We start from the raw sequence: 17443 nt of genomic DNA on the forward strand, positions 1-17443 counted from the left end.
GTAATGAGGAGATCTTAAATTCTTGAAGGTGGGAGCACTGTCCTATGTGATTCCTCTGTGTATCAATACATGTGTGCCCTTATGGTATACACAGGCAATGTTCTTTATCTGTCTTGATTTTCCCATCAATGAACTGGGAGATGTCAGAGCCACTACAATGGCTAAATTAGGTGAGGTCAGCAAGATGCGTGGCTCACTGCACAGTACCTGGGAAGAGCTTAGTCAGTGGCCCTCCCACTGGCCTGTCCTCACCCAGCTGCCATTCTGGTCAGCTGTAGGAGCACACCCTCCAGGGAACTGCATGTACCTACCTTTGTCTGAGGTCTCTTTCCTTTTAATCTTTCACACTGTAGTCATTTAGTAGACAGACTGTTAATAGCAATCAGACAAGTAGTTCTGTATGTGGGTGTGGTTAAGGTCACTCAGTTTCAAAACTACATAGAAACACCTTCAGGCAGCAAGCATTAGAAATACCCACAGTGTGCATTCTAAAGGGAAATGGGGCAGATATGCTGGCCGGGAATAGTGGTGCACACCTATAATTGCAGCAGGAAAGCTGAGGCAGGAGGACAATAAACTCAAGGCCAATTTAATGACTTGGCAATCCTGACTCAAGATAAAAATATAAATAAAAAGGGCTGGGGATGTAACTCAGTGCAGAGGCCTTAGGTTCAATCCCCAGTACAACCAAAAAGAGAGAGAGAGAGAGAGAGAGAGAGAGAGAGAGAGAGAGAGAGAGCTACAGAGACAGAGAGAGGCAGAGAGACAGAGAGAGACAGAGAGAGAGAGAAGGAGAAAAGGAGGGTTAAAGGAGGGCAAGAAGGAAGAAATCTGTGCTGACCCACATTAGAAAATCACACATCTGCACCTCCACCGTGGGCTCTGTTTCTTACATATTTCTGCATCCTTAGCTCCCTGCTTGACGCCTGGTTTAATGAGCACCACTGCTTGGGGTGGCACAACACTGGCAGCATGAGGCGTAGTCTTCAGATGCACCCTCTAGAAATGATGTAGGCTCACATTTCTCTGTTCCCATCCCAGGAACAGTGACCTCCAGCACTCAGACTTTGAGTCCGACCAAGGCACCAGCCCCCAAAGATCTGCAAACAGGTGAGAGTACGCAGCTGGAAAAAGCACCCCGATACCATAAGGGAAATGCTCAGAATGAGAACAGGGACACAGCGGGACAGGGGTGCCAGTGCACAAAAGAAGCCAGTTATTGACCTTATGGATGCTTACAGAAAGAGGCAGAACTGGTTCATAAGCCTTGATGTGCTGCTAAAGTGGCTTGTCCATTTGGGTAAGTCACTTCCCTTTGGCTACGGTTGGAAGCACTATGTATTCTGAAGGGGTTGTGATTCTCCGGTTGAGTCTTCTTGGTCAGATTTGTAGAAGGCTATTCTTGCCCTGTGCAGGTGAGGCCCCTGCAGAGAGCCCATTCGCCCCTGGGAAAGAGGCAGCCCTGCCCCCAGTTCCTCATCAAGCATCACGTGAGTACAGCAGTGTCACATCACAGCTTTCACTCAAGGTTATTTAGGAGAAGGTTGGGTACTGTAACAAAGACAGTTTTCTCTGATAAATGTAGAGTCCGATGGCTAAGATGCAAGTCTCAGCTCAGCCACTTCCTGGTGAATGCTTCCAGCATCCAGCTCCCAGGATTCAGTTTCCACAACTGTTAAGCTAGAAGTTTCAATTATGTGAGCCCTGGAATCATCTGGTATTTGTTTCATTTCCACGTGGCTTTGTATTAAGTAAAATAATGTGTCTTTAGTGATTTGGGATTGTGTAGCTCTGTGTAACTTAATCTGGTCAACTTTTATTGGTTGAGCATCTATGGAGCAGCCACTGGGCGCTTTGCTTATGGCAGCTGCTGGTAGGATAAGCACGGGTGCTGTCAGGGAAGAGACAAAACACAAGTGCAACCCCCAGCCCCATTTGCTAGATGTGATTCACCGCAGCTCTCCTTTAAGGAGCATTCTGCTCACCCCATTTCTGGCTACTTAATTTTCATGGTTCTAAGGAAAAAACAATAGGCTTGTAGTTGGGTTTTCATTATCCCTTGAAACGGGCTTTACTGTTTCTTCAGCTTTTTAGTATGTCTCACTATCTTCGTCTCTGCTGGCCAGTTTCCATAAGAAAAAACTTGATACAGGCAGGCATGATGGCACACACCTGTAATTCCGGCACTTGAACGGTTGAGGCAGGAAAATCGCTGTGAGTTTGAGACCACTCTGAGCTACAAAGCGAATTTAAATGCCAACCCAAACTACATAGCAAAATCCTAACTCAAAAAGACAAAACAGAAAGAGAAGAGAGAGAGAGACAGAGAGAAAGAGAAAATTAATTTGACACAAAGGGAGTGCTTCAAAGCTGGCTGGGTCTTCAGGTACCTCCTACTGCGGATGCCAGTTTCCTGAATGTTCTGGACTGTTCAGTCGTATGTTAGCAGACATTATTAAAATGCTGAAGCTGGTACAGTCTACTTTTCCTTATCACCCCAGATCTCCTCAGCCCCTCGAAGCAGGCTTTGAACAGTGAATAGGCCTTTCAGATACAAAGACATGATTATGCTGCCAAAGGAAATTACAGTCCTTTCCCCAGAGTTCTAAGCATCCACAGTGGTGGCACAGATGGGGGTTGGTGTTTGACTCAGTCCCAGAAAACAAGCTGACTGTATCTGTATATCTGTATCTGAACTGTAACTGTCTCTGAATCTTTATCTGTATCTGTAACTGTATCTGTAACTGTATCTGAGTATCTATATCTGTAACTATATCTGTAACTCTGTATATGTATATATCTGTAACTGTATCTGTATCTACATCTATATCTGTATCTACCTATATGTTCATGTGTATAACTGTATCTATATCCTTTTCCATCAACCTACTCATTAACCCATAATGTTATTTATCTCATAAATGTCTTATCTCTATCCATTTATCTCTATCTATCTATCTCCATTTGTATTCATCTGTGTCCATTCATCCATCATCTATCTACTGAGACATGTAATTATAAAATAAAGCTTGTCATCATTAAGTAAATTATCCTGCTTATTCACAAAGATCATGCCACAAATTCTATTTTCATCACTTGTTCATCCCTTTAATAAGTATTTCCTGGGCTCTGTGTGTCAGGCATAATGGTAGAATTATTTTTACTTTCTATATCTAATAAGTCTGCAAAATAGATAATATTGTTTCATTAAGCAATTCTGATGAGTTCTACAGACAAAGAGAGATGTAAGAGTTTTCATGTTGTTTCGTGGGCTAAAGGTGGAAGCTAGGTCCTTTTGCATACTAGGCAAGCTCTCTACCATCACAGCCCAGACTGAGTTTTAAACTCAGATGTGTCTACTTCTGAAACTTTTGCTCATTTCTTCATTCCATGTTACTAGATGTGACCTAGGCACAAAAATTGCAGTGAAAGGAAAAACATAGAAGGTTCCAATGAAATGTAAACACATGTATTGAGAGACAGGAGGCTTCTGGTAGGAGAGATCTTTCCAGTGTCTGCCTGAGAAAGTGTCTGCAGAACAAACCTACCTTCAAACACACCCCCTCTCAGAGGCTTAGCTCGAGCAAATGTCCAGTGGCCTACAAGCACTGATGCTCCCTGTGACCACAACAGCCTCTCCAGCTGGAATAGTGATGACTGAAGATGAAAACTGTATGGCTTGAGCCTGGAGAGGTTGGCAAGGGTAGAATCACCAGGGCTCATCACATCTCAAAGAGGCAGCAGGCAGCTGTGGGCCTGGGTTTGTGCCGCAGAAGGATTTCTGTGGCTGCAGAGAAAGAGGCTGAAAGCATGGAAACAAGTGAGGAACAGCCAGTGCGGATAGGCTGGAGCTAGGAGGTGACTGTGCAGATAGGATGACTTAGGTGGCATTTAGGGGACAGAATGAAGAGGACATTATGACAGTCAAGCGAACATCAGGAGAGAAATAAAGATCAGACCCGGGTGGGAAAGAGTGGGTTTCCCGAGCATTATTTCTGAGTTGGAGAAGACTGGGCAATGCAGGGAGGATTTAGGGAAGGGCAGGTAATGGTAACAAGCCTTGAGGATGTCAACTGGGTCAATGCAGTAAAGCGTGGTGGCTGGACCCAGCACCAGGCTTGCGAGACCCACTGCCTGCTGTGTAAGTGATTCAAATGCAGTCACTTGGGCTCTTGGCATCCTCTTCTATACTTCGGATACCTACACCTTAATTTTTTTTTTTTTTTTTGTACCAGGAATCAAACTCACGACTGCACACTTGCAAGGCAGGCACTTATACCACTGAACTAAATCCCCAGCCCTGTACCCCCTAAATTTTTATAAGAAGTCAGTGAGACAACAATCTGAAGAGTTTAGGAAAGTGCCTGGCTCCTAACAGGTGCTCCACTAATGTTAGAGGAAAACATGGGTGGAAATTGGGCAGTGTTCGGGAAGGCTTGGTATTCTCCTTGACTCAGCATAAAACGTTTTTGTAAAGACTCTCTAACATTGTGAATGCTTTTTCCACTTCAAATATATTACAGATAAATTACAAATTTCAAATTGTTAAAAAAAGACATAATGTAGAAAAAACAAATGTCAACACATCAAAAAATATCATTCAACTCATTAAATAAGAAATCAGGAAGATGTTAACAGTGGTCAGACAGCAAAGTTGATGAACAAGGATTTATAAAGGAAACCCAAAATCAATTATTAACTAAGACCCCATAGCTTACTGCTGCATCAATTGTATATTTATCTGACAAAGTTTGTTTATATTGCTACAGACAGGAGCTGTACATTACTTTCACACAAGAACATGGCTATCAGCTCACCTCTACCCTCTCAGACTTGTAAACCCCACACTCAGTATGTCAAGCAAAGGTGCACACCCTAAGTCCGTAAGACGTCTGCTAGAAATAGCACTACACTAAAAGGACGCCAGTATTCATTTCTGCCTATTCCTAGAGTTAGTTAATTTTTCTGGCAGTGATGGCGCCCCTTGGCCGGGTGGTTATTAATGCTGTCCTAATATAATCTTTAGGTCGCTAGAATGTGAGCTCTGTGAGCAGAAGGCCTTCTTCTACCTCACTCATGATTACATCCCTAGTGTTCATAAGCAGGGCCTGGGGAGCATGGATGCCCCTTACACTGTTATTAAAGAATAATAACAATAGCTATTATTTACTGATCATTTCATGGCAAGAACTATGCATTACGCTTTGAGTAAACTGAGGCACTCAATCTTCCCAGTCACCCCTATGCCATGGGTAAGAGTCTATTTGATTTCCACATAAGGGAGCAAAAGTGTTGTCATAGGAAGCTGTCCCAGTTTCGGGAGACCCCAGAGAGATGCAATTCTTTCAAAAACTTCTTTTATTTTTTTCTTTCTTCTCCTAAAGTTCACATCTTAAACAACAGTGAAAATCTGATTCCCTTCAACATAGCTAATCTTCAACAAATGCAGAGTCCACTTGTCCAGTGACTTGGCTTGTCAGTTTCATCTTTCACCTGCCCTTTCTTTCCCTCTTTCTTGCACACGCTGGAGTTCACACACATGTGTACACACACCATCGCATTCTCCATGTCCCCTTAGCATGCCATCCCTCACGTGACACTGAATCATCATGCACTCCATCCCTTACACCACAAATGCCCTCCACATGATGCATTTTTGGTTGACTTGTTAGACTGTCTAAAATGTGCTCTTCAGGGACACTATCTCTGGTTTTCTCCAGGAAGCGGTGATAACTTGTGCACTCCTTGTCTGCTGAAATTATCAAAGTAACAATGATGAAACCACACTCTGTTTACTGTCTGTCCCAGAGTCACCTGAGGACAAGCAAGGATATCTTGACCCACACAGGCGCTAACCAAGGGGAGTTGTTGGCTGAACTCTTCTTGATTTGACTCCTTTGAGTTTGTACCTTCCAGGGTGTCCTCAGTCTCTTCTCAAAGAGGGAACCACAACAGCTGCTCCCATCACACTGGCCATCCAGAAGTTCAACCCATGCCTGATGGAGCTGTGTCGCTTCTTCCAGCAATGCCTCTGTGGGAGCCAGAGGAGGAACCCTACGACAGACACTATGCGGTAACATGGTCTAGTTGCTTCTTTTCGCATCTGACACGTATAGGGCTTCTTATTCTGTATGGCTTCTCCGTAGGCCACAGGGTAGCCAGGTATCAAGTTATTCACAAGTGGCAGGGCTGCCTCAAGGAGTAGACTCTCCAGTGAGTCCTACACTAAACTGTCACTTCCTTGAACACTAAACTGGGCCCTCATTCATTTCTGGGTTCCCAGAATCAAGGGCAAGGCCCGATCCACTAAGTGAATACAAGTTAAACTGAGTGGTGGTAAACTGAGTAGCTCTGAGATGAACTGAGCTGAGCTGTCTAGAGCTGGGTAGAGGTGAGTTCAACTAAATTGTGCTGAGCTAGGTTGTGGTGAAATGGATTGAATTGAGGTGAATACAGTTAAGACGAATTGCATCGTAGCAAGTAGAATTACTAACCAGACTTTGAATGGCCCTTGGACAGCAGTGACCTCAGCCTGGTGATATCATCCAGGGAAGACTGACCAAAGCACACATCAATCTAAATTACAGTTCTCTTGTGAATCCCTAGCAGTCACCAGGCAGTTAAATGAGATGCTTGTAAAAATAAAATTGCAAGGCAGACATCATTCAGAAGGTCTAAATTTGGACACATTTCTGACCTTCAATATGGATACACCACCTTATCTTCCAGTATTTATTCTTGGCTGTAAACTCAGAACCAAACAACAAGGATGAATACTGTTCCTGAGGTCTGGAGGCCAGTTCTCAGGTCTTTGACATGAGACCCTTTGTATGTCTTCACCTGTGTCATTCCCAGGCTTGCACCCTGTGCTTTCACCTCTTTTTATCCTGGATCGTGAGTCCTTTAGTGAATGTTCTCTAAATACTAAGAAGGTGACAAAAAACATCCATAGACCCAAGATGTGAGCAAGCAAGGTGAGGCATTTCTCCCCAGCAAAGCTTGGCCCTTAACAAGAGGAAATCTTCAAAGTAATACTTTCTGCATTATCTAGGAGCAGCTCACTCTACTAAATCTTTCTCTCACTCTTTCAATCAACACGTGTGTTAAGTCTCTGCTGTATATCAGCCATGTGCGCATTAAGCCAAGGAATGAAGAAGTGTGTCATCAGTAGGGTCAGAAACTGACGACTTCAAAGGTGGGGTGAGGAGCTGGTCGTGAGCACAAAGTGAGATAGAGCTGGTGGTAAGCAAGTCTTGCACCCAAACAAAAACCTGTAAGTAACATCCTGCCTGGAAAATACCACGCCCATGGTAAACGCCCATGTTCCAAATATTGATTGAGACAATAAATGGAAAAAGCTGAAGTTTGCAGAGAAAAACTTTGAATTTGAATTTAGAGGAAGGAAGTGTCTTTTTACCTGGCTGCCCATTCCTTGCCTTGTAGTTTCATTAAATAGTGAGCTGTCCCATGAACTCAGTGTTCAGGAGAAGAGTCCCAGAGTGGTAAAACAGTGTCACTTGGAATGCTTGTTGAAAATGTAGCCTTTGAAATAAAACTAAAAAGCACTACGTTGTGGAGAAGGCAGCAATATTTCAAGCCACCAATGACAACAAGTACGATAGCAAAGCCTGAATTATATGCTGACAGAACCCAGAAGAAATAAAATGGTGTGAGGGATGAAGAGGAGATTTCAAGGCAGAAAGTGTGAGACTCAACTCCAGACATAAGGAAAAGCATATGCGAACACAGGATGGGGACCCTGTAGTGGGGTTACTGGGTGTTCAGGATGTCTGTAGGGGCAAAGGTAGACCGATGTCTGTGACACGTGTCCCTGTTCAGGTCAACATCACTCTTTCAAGACCCTGGGTTACCTCTTCCTCCTCTCCTTCTGCTCCTCTTCCTTCTCCTCTTCCTCCTTCTCCTCCTCCTTCTGCTCATCCTCCTTCCTCTTTCTCCTCCTCCTTCTCCTCCTCCTCCCCCTCCTCCTCCTCCTCCTCTTCCTTCTTCTTCTAGTACATGACAGCAGTACATGCAGTTTATAATCATTTTGGGACATGGATACTTGTGCATAATATAACTGTTTTTTAAATTCCCTTCCCCTTCTCTCCTCCCGTAATTCTCCTTTCCCCATTTCACTCTCCTTGCTATCATTAATCTTAGCTCAAGTTTGTGGCATGTAATGTTTATAGTCACGGAGGTGATTAGGTTCCTGTACACAGCATGTCTTTATTCTGCTTATTCCCCTCCCCCTCTCCCCGTACGCTTGGCCTCTGGGACCCCTTTCCATCCGCAAGAGCTCCCACCCTTTGTTTCCTTCTGTCCACTCTTCTTTAACCTCCTAGTTTGTACTCTGCCTTGCTCAGTGAGACACCCCATGGCACAGCGGAGGGTGGGGCATTTGATTGTGCCCGGTTACTCCTTTCAGCTACGTGCCCTTGAGGCTCACCACTGACTCTCATTCAGAAACAGAAAAACTCATGAGACCCCTAAATCCAGCCCTTCACTTTTTCTATTCTTAAACTATGCTTCCCTAAACTTCCCCCCATCATCTCTCTCTTATAGTCCTCTCCAAAAAACTTTCCTTATTTAGGTCCTTTGGAACATGCCTTCCCTCCTTGAAGGATGACAGAGCCCAGAATGCTTCCTACCCTGCTGCCTCTGTGACTCCTGCTGGGTCCAGGCTGGCTGGGTGACTCTACAGTGGCTTGATGGCTCTAATCAGATGCAAAAATGAGACATAATAATGGATGCTTGAACATAGGTCCATCCAGGTCATCCTGCCCCTGACACTGCAGCTAGACTCTGCCATAAGAAGCAGGAAAGAAAGAGAAAGAGAAAGAAAGACAGACCACCCTCATAACTTATTTTCTTGTACGACCACCCAGCCTCCCCTGCAGAAGGCCATCTGTGAGGGTGTCCAGTCCCTCACAGACGAAGGACAGACAAACTTAACTTGATTCCTAGAGAGCAGTGCCCAGAGCTACTTACCTACTCTTCTCTTGCCCCACTGCCCTTACAGGGGGATCCTCTGCGTGAAGGTTCAGGGGTGAATTACACCATGTTTAGTTTTTCTCCTGAGCAGAGAGGCAGAAAATTTTGTTTATCCTACAAACTACACACTCTGCCAAAGTTACATAAGGCCCTTGGGGGCTGGGGATTCAGCTCAGCGGCATAAGTGCCTGCCTTGCAAGCAGGCAGTCTTGAGTTCGAGCCCTGGTACTGGTAAAAAGGAAAAAAACCAAAAAAAAAACAAAGTTACATAAGGCCCAAAAAAGCAGCTTTGTAGCTCATGACAAAGTGGGCTGTGTCTCCATGGTTATTGCACACTGAGTCCTGTGCTCACAGTGTGAACATTCACGGGGGATCTCAGCTGGCATGGTCGCTTAGCAACATAGTTTACCAAAGCGCATCATTGCCAGGTAGACTGACGTCCTCGGCCGCTCGGAAACTTTCTAAAACTTTGCTGTTGTTGTTGCTGTGGCTGCTGCTGTTAGAAAACACACCCTGCACATTGTCAAAAACAGAGGAGGAATGAGATTAGGCTGTGTAACCAAGGTCTCTAAAGTTAGAAGGTGGCTTAGTGTGCTGTAAAGATGGTCAGGCTTGAAGGCCACAGACCTAGGATTAATTTAGGTTGCACCACTTAGAAGCTATGTTGTCTTGGACTACTCATTTCTCCTCTCTGAAGCTGTTTGTTTATCTAAAACGTAGGTCACATTCCAGGCCACATGTCACATAGTTTCATGCCATTCATAGAGAAGGTTACACCACCCTCACCAAGCCTGACAATGGCATGACAATGAAATACCCGCACATACGGAGCACCCAGAGTTGCTGATAAAGACTCTGTTGTGGTTGCTGGTATACACTGCTCTCTTTTCCATTTCCTTGGCCAATCATGAACCCATCTCTGACACACTTGATAAGCAGCTGTGGCCACCACATTCCTGGTAGCCATGTCAGCTGTTGAGTCAACCAGGATTCTCCCCGCTATCTCTTCAGCTTTTGAAGTGTCACCTTGAGTATGTGGGTCCTGGCTCACAGGAAAAGGAGCCCTGATTGTGCTCATCATGCGCCTCCCTACTCTGCCCTCTCTATTCTGTACTTCAGCCACTGATGTCTGGAAACTGCATTTCCCAGAATGCATTGCCAACCTACTTCCTGTTAATTGGTCCAATGGAAGAGATTGGCAGAGGATTAAAGCGCAGAGAATGTCTCCTCCTCTCTTTCTGCTTTGGAAGTATTTCCAGGGAAAGCTCTTTCTCCTCTGGTTCCAGCGGCCACCAGAGGCACTTCCCTTCTGTGCTTGGCCATGAGATGTCCTTTCTCTCCCCACATAGCTGCTGATATTGAGTTTTCTATCTTTTTGTGTTCTTCCAGCTCTGCTGACTGACTTCCTCTATTGAGTTCCTGCTGCAAGGCCAACATGGGTTTGTCTTCTTCCTGATTCAAATTTCATGTGATGCTTAAAATCCAGCACCCGCACTTGAAAGCAACACATCCTTGGATATGTTCACTAATCTGTGTGCCTCTGTCTCCTCAGCTCTACAATTTCCTATAAACTGGGACAATGGCACCTGGGAGACCTTGGCAGTGAGTTGCACAGCCCCCTAGAGCATGCTAAAATCACAGAATGAGAAAGAGGGAAGAGGACTTAGAGCTCGCTTCACCTGACCTCCTCATACTGAAAGGGATTGAAAGGGATGCGAATTCCCAGTCATACTGTAGACTAGTGACAGGGTCTGCACTGCAGTTTACCTCCCAATGGCACAGCAGGGATCTCCTTCCTACAGCATTATTTCAAAGTAGCTCCTATTGCCCTGGACCAGAAGCAAGACAATGCAGCAATTCCCCTGGAAACAATCAAGGTCATTTATTGAGAATCTACCACAGTACATGCTGGGTACTATTCAAGGACTTTATGTATTTACCTTCTATAATCTTCAAACAACTTGTGAGTGTTGTTTGTATTACTGTCTTTCATTTCTATATGAAGAAACTAAGGCCCAGAGAATTAAGAACTCAGCCGGCAGTCACCCATCGTAATAAACAGTGGAGCTAGGACTAAACCAATTCTTCTTGGCCCTGAAGTCTGAGCTGTGACCCACCCAGACTTCTTCCTTACCTTTCCTAATATATAAAGATAAACACAGGGACAGAACAATAATGTCCAGACATTAGCAGGGATCTTCCTTCTCAATGAACTAAGAGAAAGTAACTGTGTAACTGTCTTAACTGTCTCGTGTATATAGATATATTTTCCCCTTTTCTCTTCCTTCCTTTCTCCTTCCCTCCATTAGGTTTTCTTTTCTTTTAAGCAGTTTCTTCCCGTCACAATATCTGTTGTACATTTGAGATCTTATTTAATCATTCAATTCCTCACACTAGTGAACAGTGCAATGTTTACACATATGGGCCTGATTTATTTCACTTATGATATGCTATCGGGTTGCATCCATTTACCTACAAAGTCTCGACTTTATCCTTCTTTTTGACTGAGTAGTACTCCACTACAAAAAAAGAAACACATCTTTATATCTGAGCACTACCTTGCAGATAACAATGGGCAATGTGTTAATTATTGTTACTCTGCTATTAGCCTGCTTTTAAGCTTTTATTTTAATTTTACTTTTATTCTTATTCTCTTTTTAAAAGAGAGAGAAAAAAACTGTGATGGAGAAAAGGGAAAAGGAAAACAACATATCTATATGATAGTTAAGATAGTAATATGCTACTTTCTCTTAGTTCACAGAGAAGGAAGGTCTGTGCTGGTGTTTGCACTTCATTCCTTGCCGATACCTTGCACTCTGAATAGCTGCTGTGTAGACAATACACAGTGTACTGGTCATTGATATGGTCCCCCTAGCCTGTTTTGAAACTCTGTTTTATTGCTATCTTTATTTTTTTCTCTTTAAAATAATTTTTAAAAAGATGAGCAGAGGGTCCTTGCCGTGCATAACTGGCCACACCTCCATGTTGACGCAATCACTCCTTTAATTCCGTCTCCCAGTAGTCACACAGGACAGTGATTGCTCCACGCTCTCACTTACCTCCTCAGGTACTGTCTGGACTACTACTCCTGGTTCCTGAAGAATGCAACCTTCCTGTGTCAGAAGGTGACACGGGTGTCCCACTCACACAGTAAGTGCCATCCAGACTCTGCTGTGGGTACGGAGGACGCGTCTCCCCGAGGGCAGGAAGGTTCTGTGACTCTGCGAGGCTCTCCTGCCTTAGCGGGCATCTGACGAGTTCCACAGATCTCCCAGTCAGCTCTGAGTGTGACAGACAGGGTCGAGGCAATTTCTGATTCTTCAGCCACCTCTGTGTGAACTCTGGCAAGATTCCCACCCTCAGAGCCTCGGGGTAGGCTAAAAAGACAAACAAAAATAAAATGGAGGACAAAATACCACATCAACCCTGAAATTCCCCGCCCAAAGGAAATGTATACTGGTGGTTCAAAGACCAGAGCCCAGCAGTCCTGCCGTAGGGTCAAGGCCCCTGCCTGGCCCCAGGGACTTCAAAGTCGCGTTTACTTCATTATCCCAGAGCAGTGCCTGGCGTCACCTTTGCTTTTTCCTCCTCCTCCTTAACACATGTGGCTTTGTCTTGTCTGTGGGTTCCTAAGCCAAGAATGTGACCGTTTTACCCATGCCAGCCACTTGGGCTGTCTGGTCAGGGGGCTCCAGCACCCTAAAACTCGTGGAAACATAGTGAACTCTGGAAACTCCTTCCCTCACATAATCCGGGATAAACTGGGTGCGCACATGGTCCAGTCTTGGGAATGTGTTACCTTTAACAAAAAACAAAAACCCAAAAGCCACTCACTCTTCCTTTTCAGTTTGTAAAGGGAGCAAATGGGACTCGTGGGATCCACGCCAGCACCTGTTAGACCTGTGCTGGCTCCTGTACCCTGAAGCAGCCTCACTTCTCACGGGCTGCCCTCTTACCCTCTCCAAGCTTCATTCCCAGCCCAGCACTCTAAGAGTCTCTAAGCCAGGCTGTCTGGCTTCTCTTTATTTCCATGCATCTCCCCTGCTTCCTTCTCCCAGAGACACTGGAGTTTGAACCTAGAGCCTTCACACTGAGCTATGCCCTCAGCCCTTTTTATTTTTGATTTTGAACCAGAGTCTCACCAAGTAATGATGTTGCCCAGGTTGGGCTTAAACTTTCGATTCTTCTGCCTCAGCTTCCCAGAGGGCCGAGATTATAGGCAACCATCACCCAGCCCAGCTTTATCCCTTGTTTATCATACAAATTCATCTCTTCGCTTGTTCTGTCTTCTCTTTCTACCATTACCTTCATGAGGCGCTGCAAGAGCCAGGCATTGGGAGTTTGGCAAAAGCCAAAGACAGAAAGTCTTTCACCTGGTGAAATAGGAATGGGGCACCCTGCAGATACGTAATTCCACAGCTCTGCCCTGGCAACCCTAACATCTCTATACACACAGATATTACATTGATGAGTTCAAGTTAGCATTGCAACCTGGGGAGATGGGCTAGATTTACCTGGGTACTAGGAAGAGAGCACTAGGTAAAGAGGGTAGAAATACGAGTGGCTCCCTCCTCCATTCACCTGTGAAGTAGTAAGGGGTCCTGCGTGAGCCCTTCCTGCCCTGTCACTCATTGACAAACATCATGCTCCCCTCCTGCCTCCGGAAGACTAAATGTTTGCTAGTGCTGTCAGAGTCTGAAGTAAGCCTCTATATGCTTCCATCTCAGCACCCTGAATTCCCTTTCTTGTTCTTCCAGCTTTAAAGCAAAAATGCCTTGAAAATATCTGCAAGTCGGTATGAGGACCCAGCAATGACTTCAGGCAACAACTCATCATACTGGCGCTGACCCAGCCTGGTTACCTTTACAGAATCCACACAGGCTCCAGCTAGATCAGCTATGAACTGAAAGGGGTTCTTTTCAGAAGTTGCACTTTTTTTTGACCCCTAAATCTGTGTAAGATATTGAAGGTAGAGGCCTCGTAATTTATGCAGAGATGTTAGCTCCTCTTCCTACTTCAGAGTCATAGGAACCTAATGTCTATACTCAAGAAATTCCTGTAACATTTGCAAAAATTCAGTAACTGGATAATTGGGCAAGGCAGTGTACATTTTTCCAAACACATCAGTCCAGCCCAGAAGCCCCGGCACCATACTAGAAGTGACTTAGGCTTGGTACTCCAAAGAATAAACTGAAAAGAAAGCCTGAATCTCTACTCTGGAGAAGAGCACATATGATTTTGTTATCTGGTTAACTAAAACTTTGTTATATACAACTAGTTTGACTTGCCATGAGTAAGAGATGGTGAGATTTTCATCAGAAGGAGGTACAGGAAGTTGTCTCAGCTGAGCTCTTCTCCCCATTTCTTCAGGCTCCCCAGTAGCCTCCTTAGGTCCAATAATCCACTAGGAAGACCACAGAACTCAGAAAAGAGTCACTGCATTCACATTTACCCCTCGCTACAGCAAAGGGATGCAGAAAAACATCTGCAAGTGTAAAAGGCCTAAGCAGCAGCTCCAGTGGAGCCCAGGCACAAGGTCCCAGTCCTCTTCTCTGTGTGAGGTCACACACTTAGCCCCTTAGCAGTGTGTAGGGAGCCTGGTTACCCAGGAGGCATGGGAGTCTTGGTGCCCAGGGGTTTTATGAAAGGCCAGCCAGGTAGGCACGGAGCACCTGTGTTGGCCAAACTTGCTCAGCCCTTCCTGAAGTCAAATTGAGGCTACACAATCCAAGATCCCCACCATGACTCACATGTTTGCATAAACTACCTGGTGTGACCCAAAGCAGTCATGTACACAGACTCCCGTTGGGATGTAGGGGGTTTAAGTGTGATTTTCCAGGAACAAGGCCAGGGCTGGACCTTTGTGAGAGGTCCAGGTTTTGAGCTCATTGTACCTGCTAAGCCAGCCCTTGACTCTTGCTTGCTTCATCAGATCAAGTCCCTGGTCACTAGTTCCAGGTCTGGAGGGCCCGTTGAAACAGCAGTTGCTGGGTGAGGCACTACCAGGCAGGTTGCTGTTGTATGCATCCTCCTTCTCCTCCTTACCAGGGAGAGCTTTCCTCCTGTGTACCTGGGGGTCCACCTCCATGGTCTTACCTTAACACTCTGCTTACCTTAACTCTTTTCTAACCCTTGGGGATCTATAGCGGCCCTTTGTTGAGAAAAGTCACTTTCTGTATGAAATCCAAGTATAAAATAGGATGCTTGAGAGTCCTGGCACTATTTCTGAAAAAAAGAAGTCTTTGTGGAGAGAAGAGTCAAGGTACCTCCCTGCCTGTTCACACAGGCAACTTCCTTTTTAATTTCCAGAATGCCTGAGAGACCCTGAGAGAGTTATACAATATCAAGTTCTTAGATATCTGCTGCAATGACTTTGGGGGTCTGTAAAGGGCCTTTTAGTCTGCAAAGGTGATGTGAACACAGCAAATTTTCTGGGGGCAAAGAGACTCCTTCTTGGATAAAAATAAACAGAACAGTCCCTTCATTAGGGGTTCTTTGACGAGACGCTCCTCGTGGAAGAAGCTGATATTAAGGATCTTGGCAAAAAACACCACAGTTCTTCCAGAGTAACTTTCCACAGGGAAGTGGAGGGACAGTCTGCGGGTTTGGACCCAAGAGCAGTGCTGTTTGCTCAGGAACAGCCCATGTGGAAGCAGCTGCCCCATTCTTTGAGATAGTGACTCACCTGACCTGACCTGACACTAGGAATAAAGGCTGCGAGCACAGGACAAAAACCAGTAGGATCAGTTTTCTGCCATCACACCATTTGTCACAGTAGCAGCAATGCAGGGGACAAAGAGAGCCCAGTGTGAACTGATGTGTCCAGGGTCCACTGGTTTCCTGGAGTCCAAGGGAGTTGGGGCCCCTTCCTGAGCTGACAAAGTCCTGACTCCGGGCTCCGAGGAGGCCTCAGGGTGACACTCCAGCTCAAGTTCCAATGCATGCAGGTGTAGCCACCAGTGCTTAATAGATGAGGCAAGAGATGGAACCACTACATGCTGCAGCTGATGACAGCGACTGTGTGATTACGTATGTCACATCATTAAATCACGTTTTTCCTGGAAACAGAGACACAGGTGCATTTCTGTCTATTTTGTGTATACCCCTAAAATAAGCTCTGCTGGCAAAGAAAGAGGGAGCAGTGAGAGGAAAACAAACATTGGGGAAAGGGAAGAAAAAGAGAGAGAGGAAGAATATGTCTGTGTCTCCTGGGTACTGGATGTGTGTGTGTGTATACCCATGTGTCGCCATTTCCGAATAATCATAGGGTGTGCATAGGGTGTGGGTTTGTATGAGCGAGGGATGCAGCTGCTCGCATGATAAAAATCTGTAATTTTACATTCTCTTTTTCTATGCCTGGGTTCTTTTGAAAATTGGATTCTTACTCTATTCCACCAACATAAAAAGGAAAGCTGCCGAACTGGGGATACGAGAGGCCAGTGTACTTTATCAAGAGTGGCTCAGTGACTGCAGGGGATACTTAGCAACATCTAGAGACATTTTGTTGTCACAGCTCAGCAGGGTAGTGGTAGGGAGTACTAATGGCATCCAATGCGTGGAGCCCTAGATGCCGAGGTGTACAGGACACGGCCCACGACAAAGAAGGATTTGGCACAAAATAGCAGCAGTGCTAAGGTGAAGACGCCCTGGTGTTTCAATCTCTGGGAGAAAACTTTCTGCTCCACAGAATGTCAAGCCCCACCTGCCCTACCTGGGCAGATTGCTACTGCGCCTTAGAATCACACAGCCGCTGTGCTCCTGAGGTGCTGAGAAGGCACATTTGTTGCACACCAAGCCTTCCGTCTCCCTGGCCTCAACAGTTCGGAGGCAGTGGCTGCTCTGTGCAGAGGCAGGACCAGGCCTGCACAACCTTGGTCCTCCAGCTCTGCAAGCAGCCGGACACCAGGCAAGATGTGCAGGCAGCACGTGGACAGCTGCATGTGGACGGCTGTGGTCTGGAGAAGCCCTTCAATGTGGTTCTCTGCAGAGGCTTGGCCAGGCCCAGGGGTAGCTGTCTGCGAGCCCCACTTCTGCAGGTGGCGGTGATGGAATGTGCAGCCCAGAGGTTCATGGCCGGTGCCCAAGAGGGACCCCAGTGCACAGGAGGTTGGACAAATGCATCAGTCATGATGGTATTGCTATTCTTGCCTGTTAGGAAGGATCAGTGCTCCTTTTCTCCTGGAATACAGAGAAGCCAGGGATGGTATGATGACCATAGGAATGGCAAGGGCAGGTCCTGCAAAGTGTTATTAGAAATGTGTTTTATATGCTAGACACACAATAAAGGTCAGCTCTCCTTGTAAGATCAGGAGCAAAAACTTACAAGGGGCATAGAGAAGCAGAGGAGAGAAACCCAGTCTGAAAAAAGCCTACACACTACAGGGCTGGCAATGGAACCCAAGGCCTCTCATTGTAAAGGCCTGTGTCATTCTATCTCATAACTGAGCAGAAA

General features: G+C 45.6%; 1 protein-coding gene across 1 annotated transcript in view; it reads left to right on the top strand.

The window, feature by feature from the left end:
• Hhla1 (HHLA1 neighbor of OC90) overlaps positions 1-13792 on the top strand; it is a 39731-nt gene extending 25939 nt beyond the window's left edge. Inside the window, exons 11-15 of the mRNA XM_013149921.2 lie at positions 1042-1110; positions 1416-1490; positions 5917-6073; positions 12059-12141; positions 13749-13792. Of these exons, the coding sequence (XP_013005375.2) occupies positions 1042-1110; positions 1416-1490; positions 5917-6073; positions 12059-12141; positions 13749-13792 (428 nt within the window). The remainder of the gene's footprint in view (positions 1-1041; positions 1111-1415; positions 1491-5916; positions 6074-12058; positions 12142-13748) is intronic.
• Positions 13793-17443: the final 3651 nt, after the last annotated feature.

Source organism: Cavia porcellus, unplaced genomic scaffold, assembly GCF_034190915.1.
Source record: "Cavia porcellus strain 051 isolate PalLab524CR breed Dunkin Hartley unplaced genomic scaffold, mCavPor4.1 scaffold_19, whole genome shotgun sequence".
In the NCBI taxonomy this organism is placed as follows: domain Eukaryota; kingdom Metazoa; phylum Chordata; class Mammalia; order Rodentia; family Caviidae; genus Cavia; species Cavia porcellus.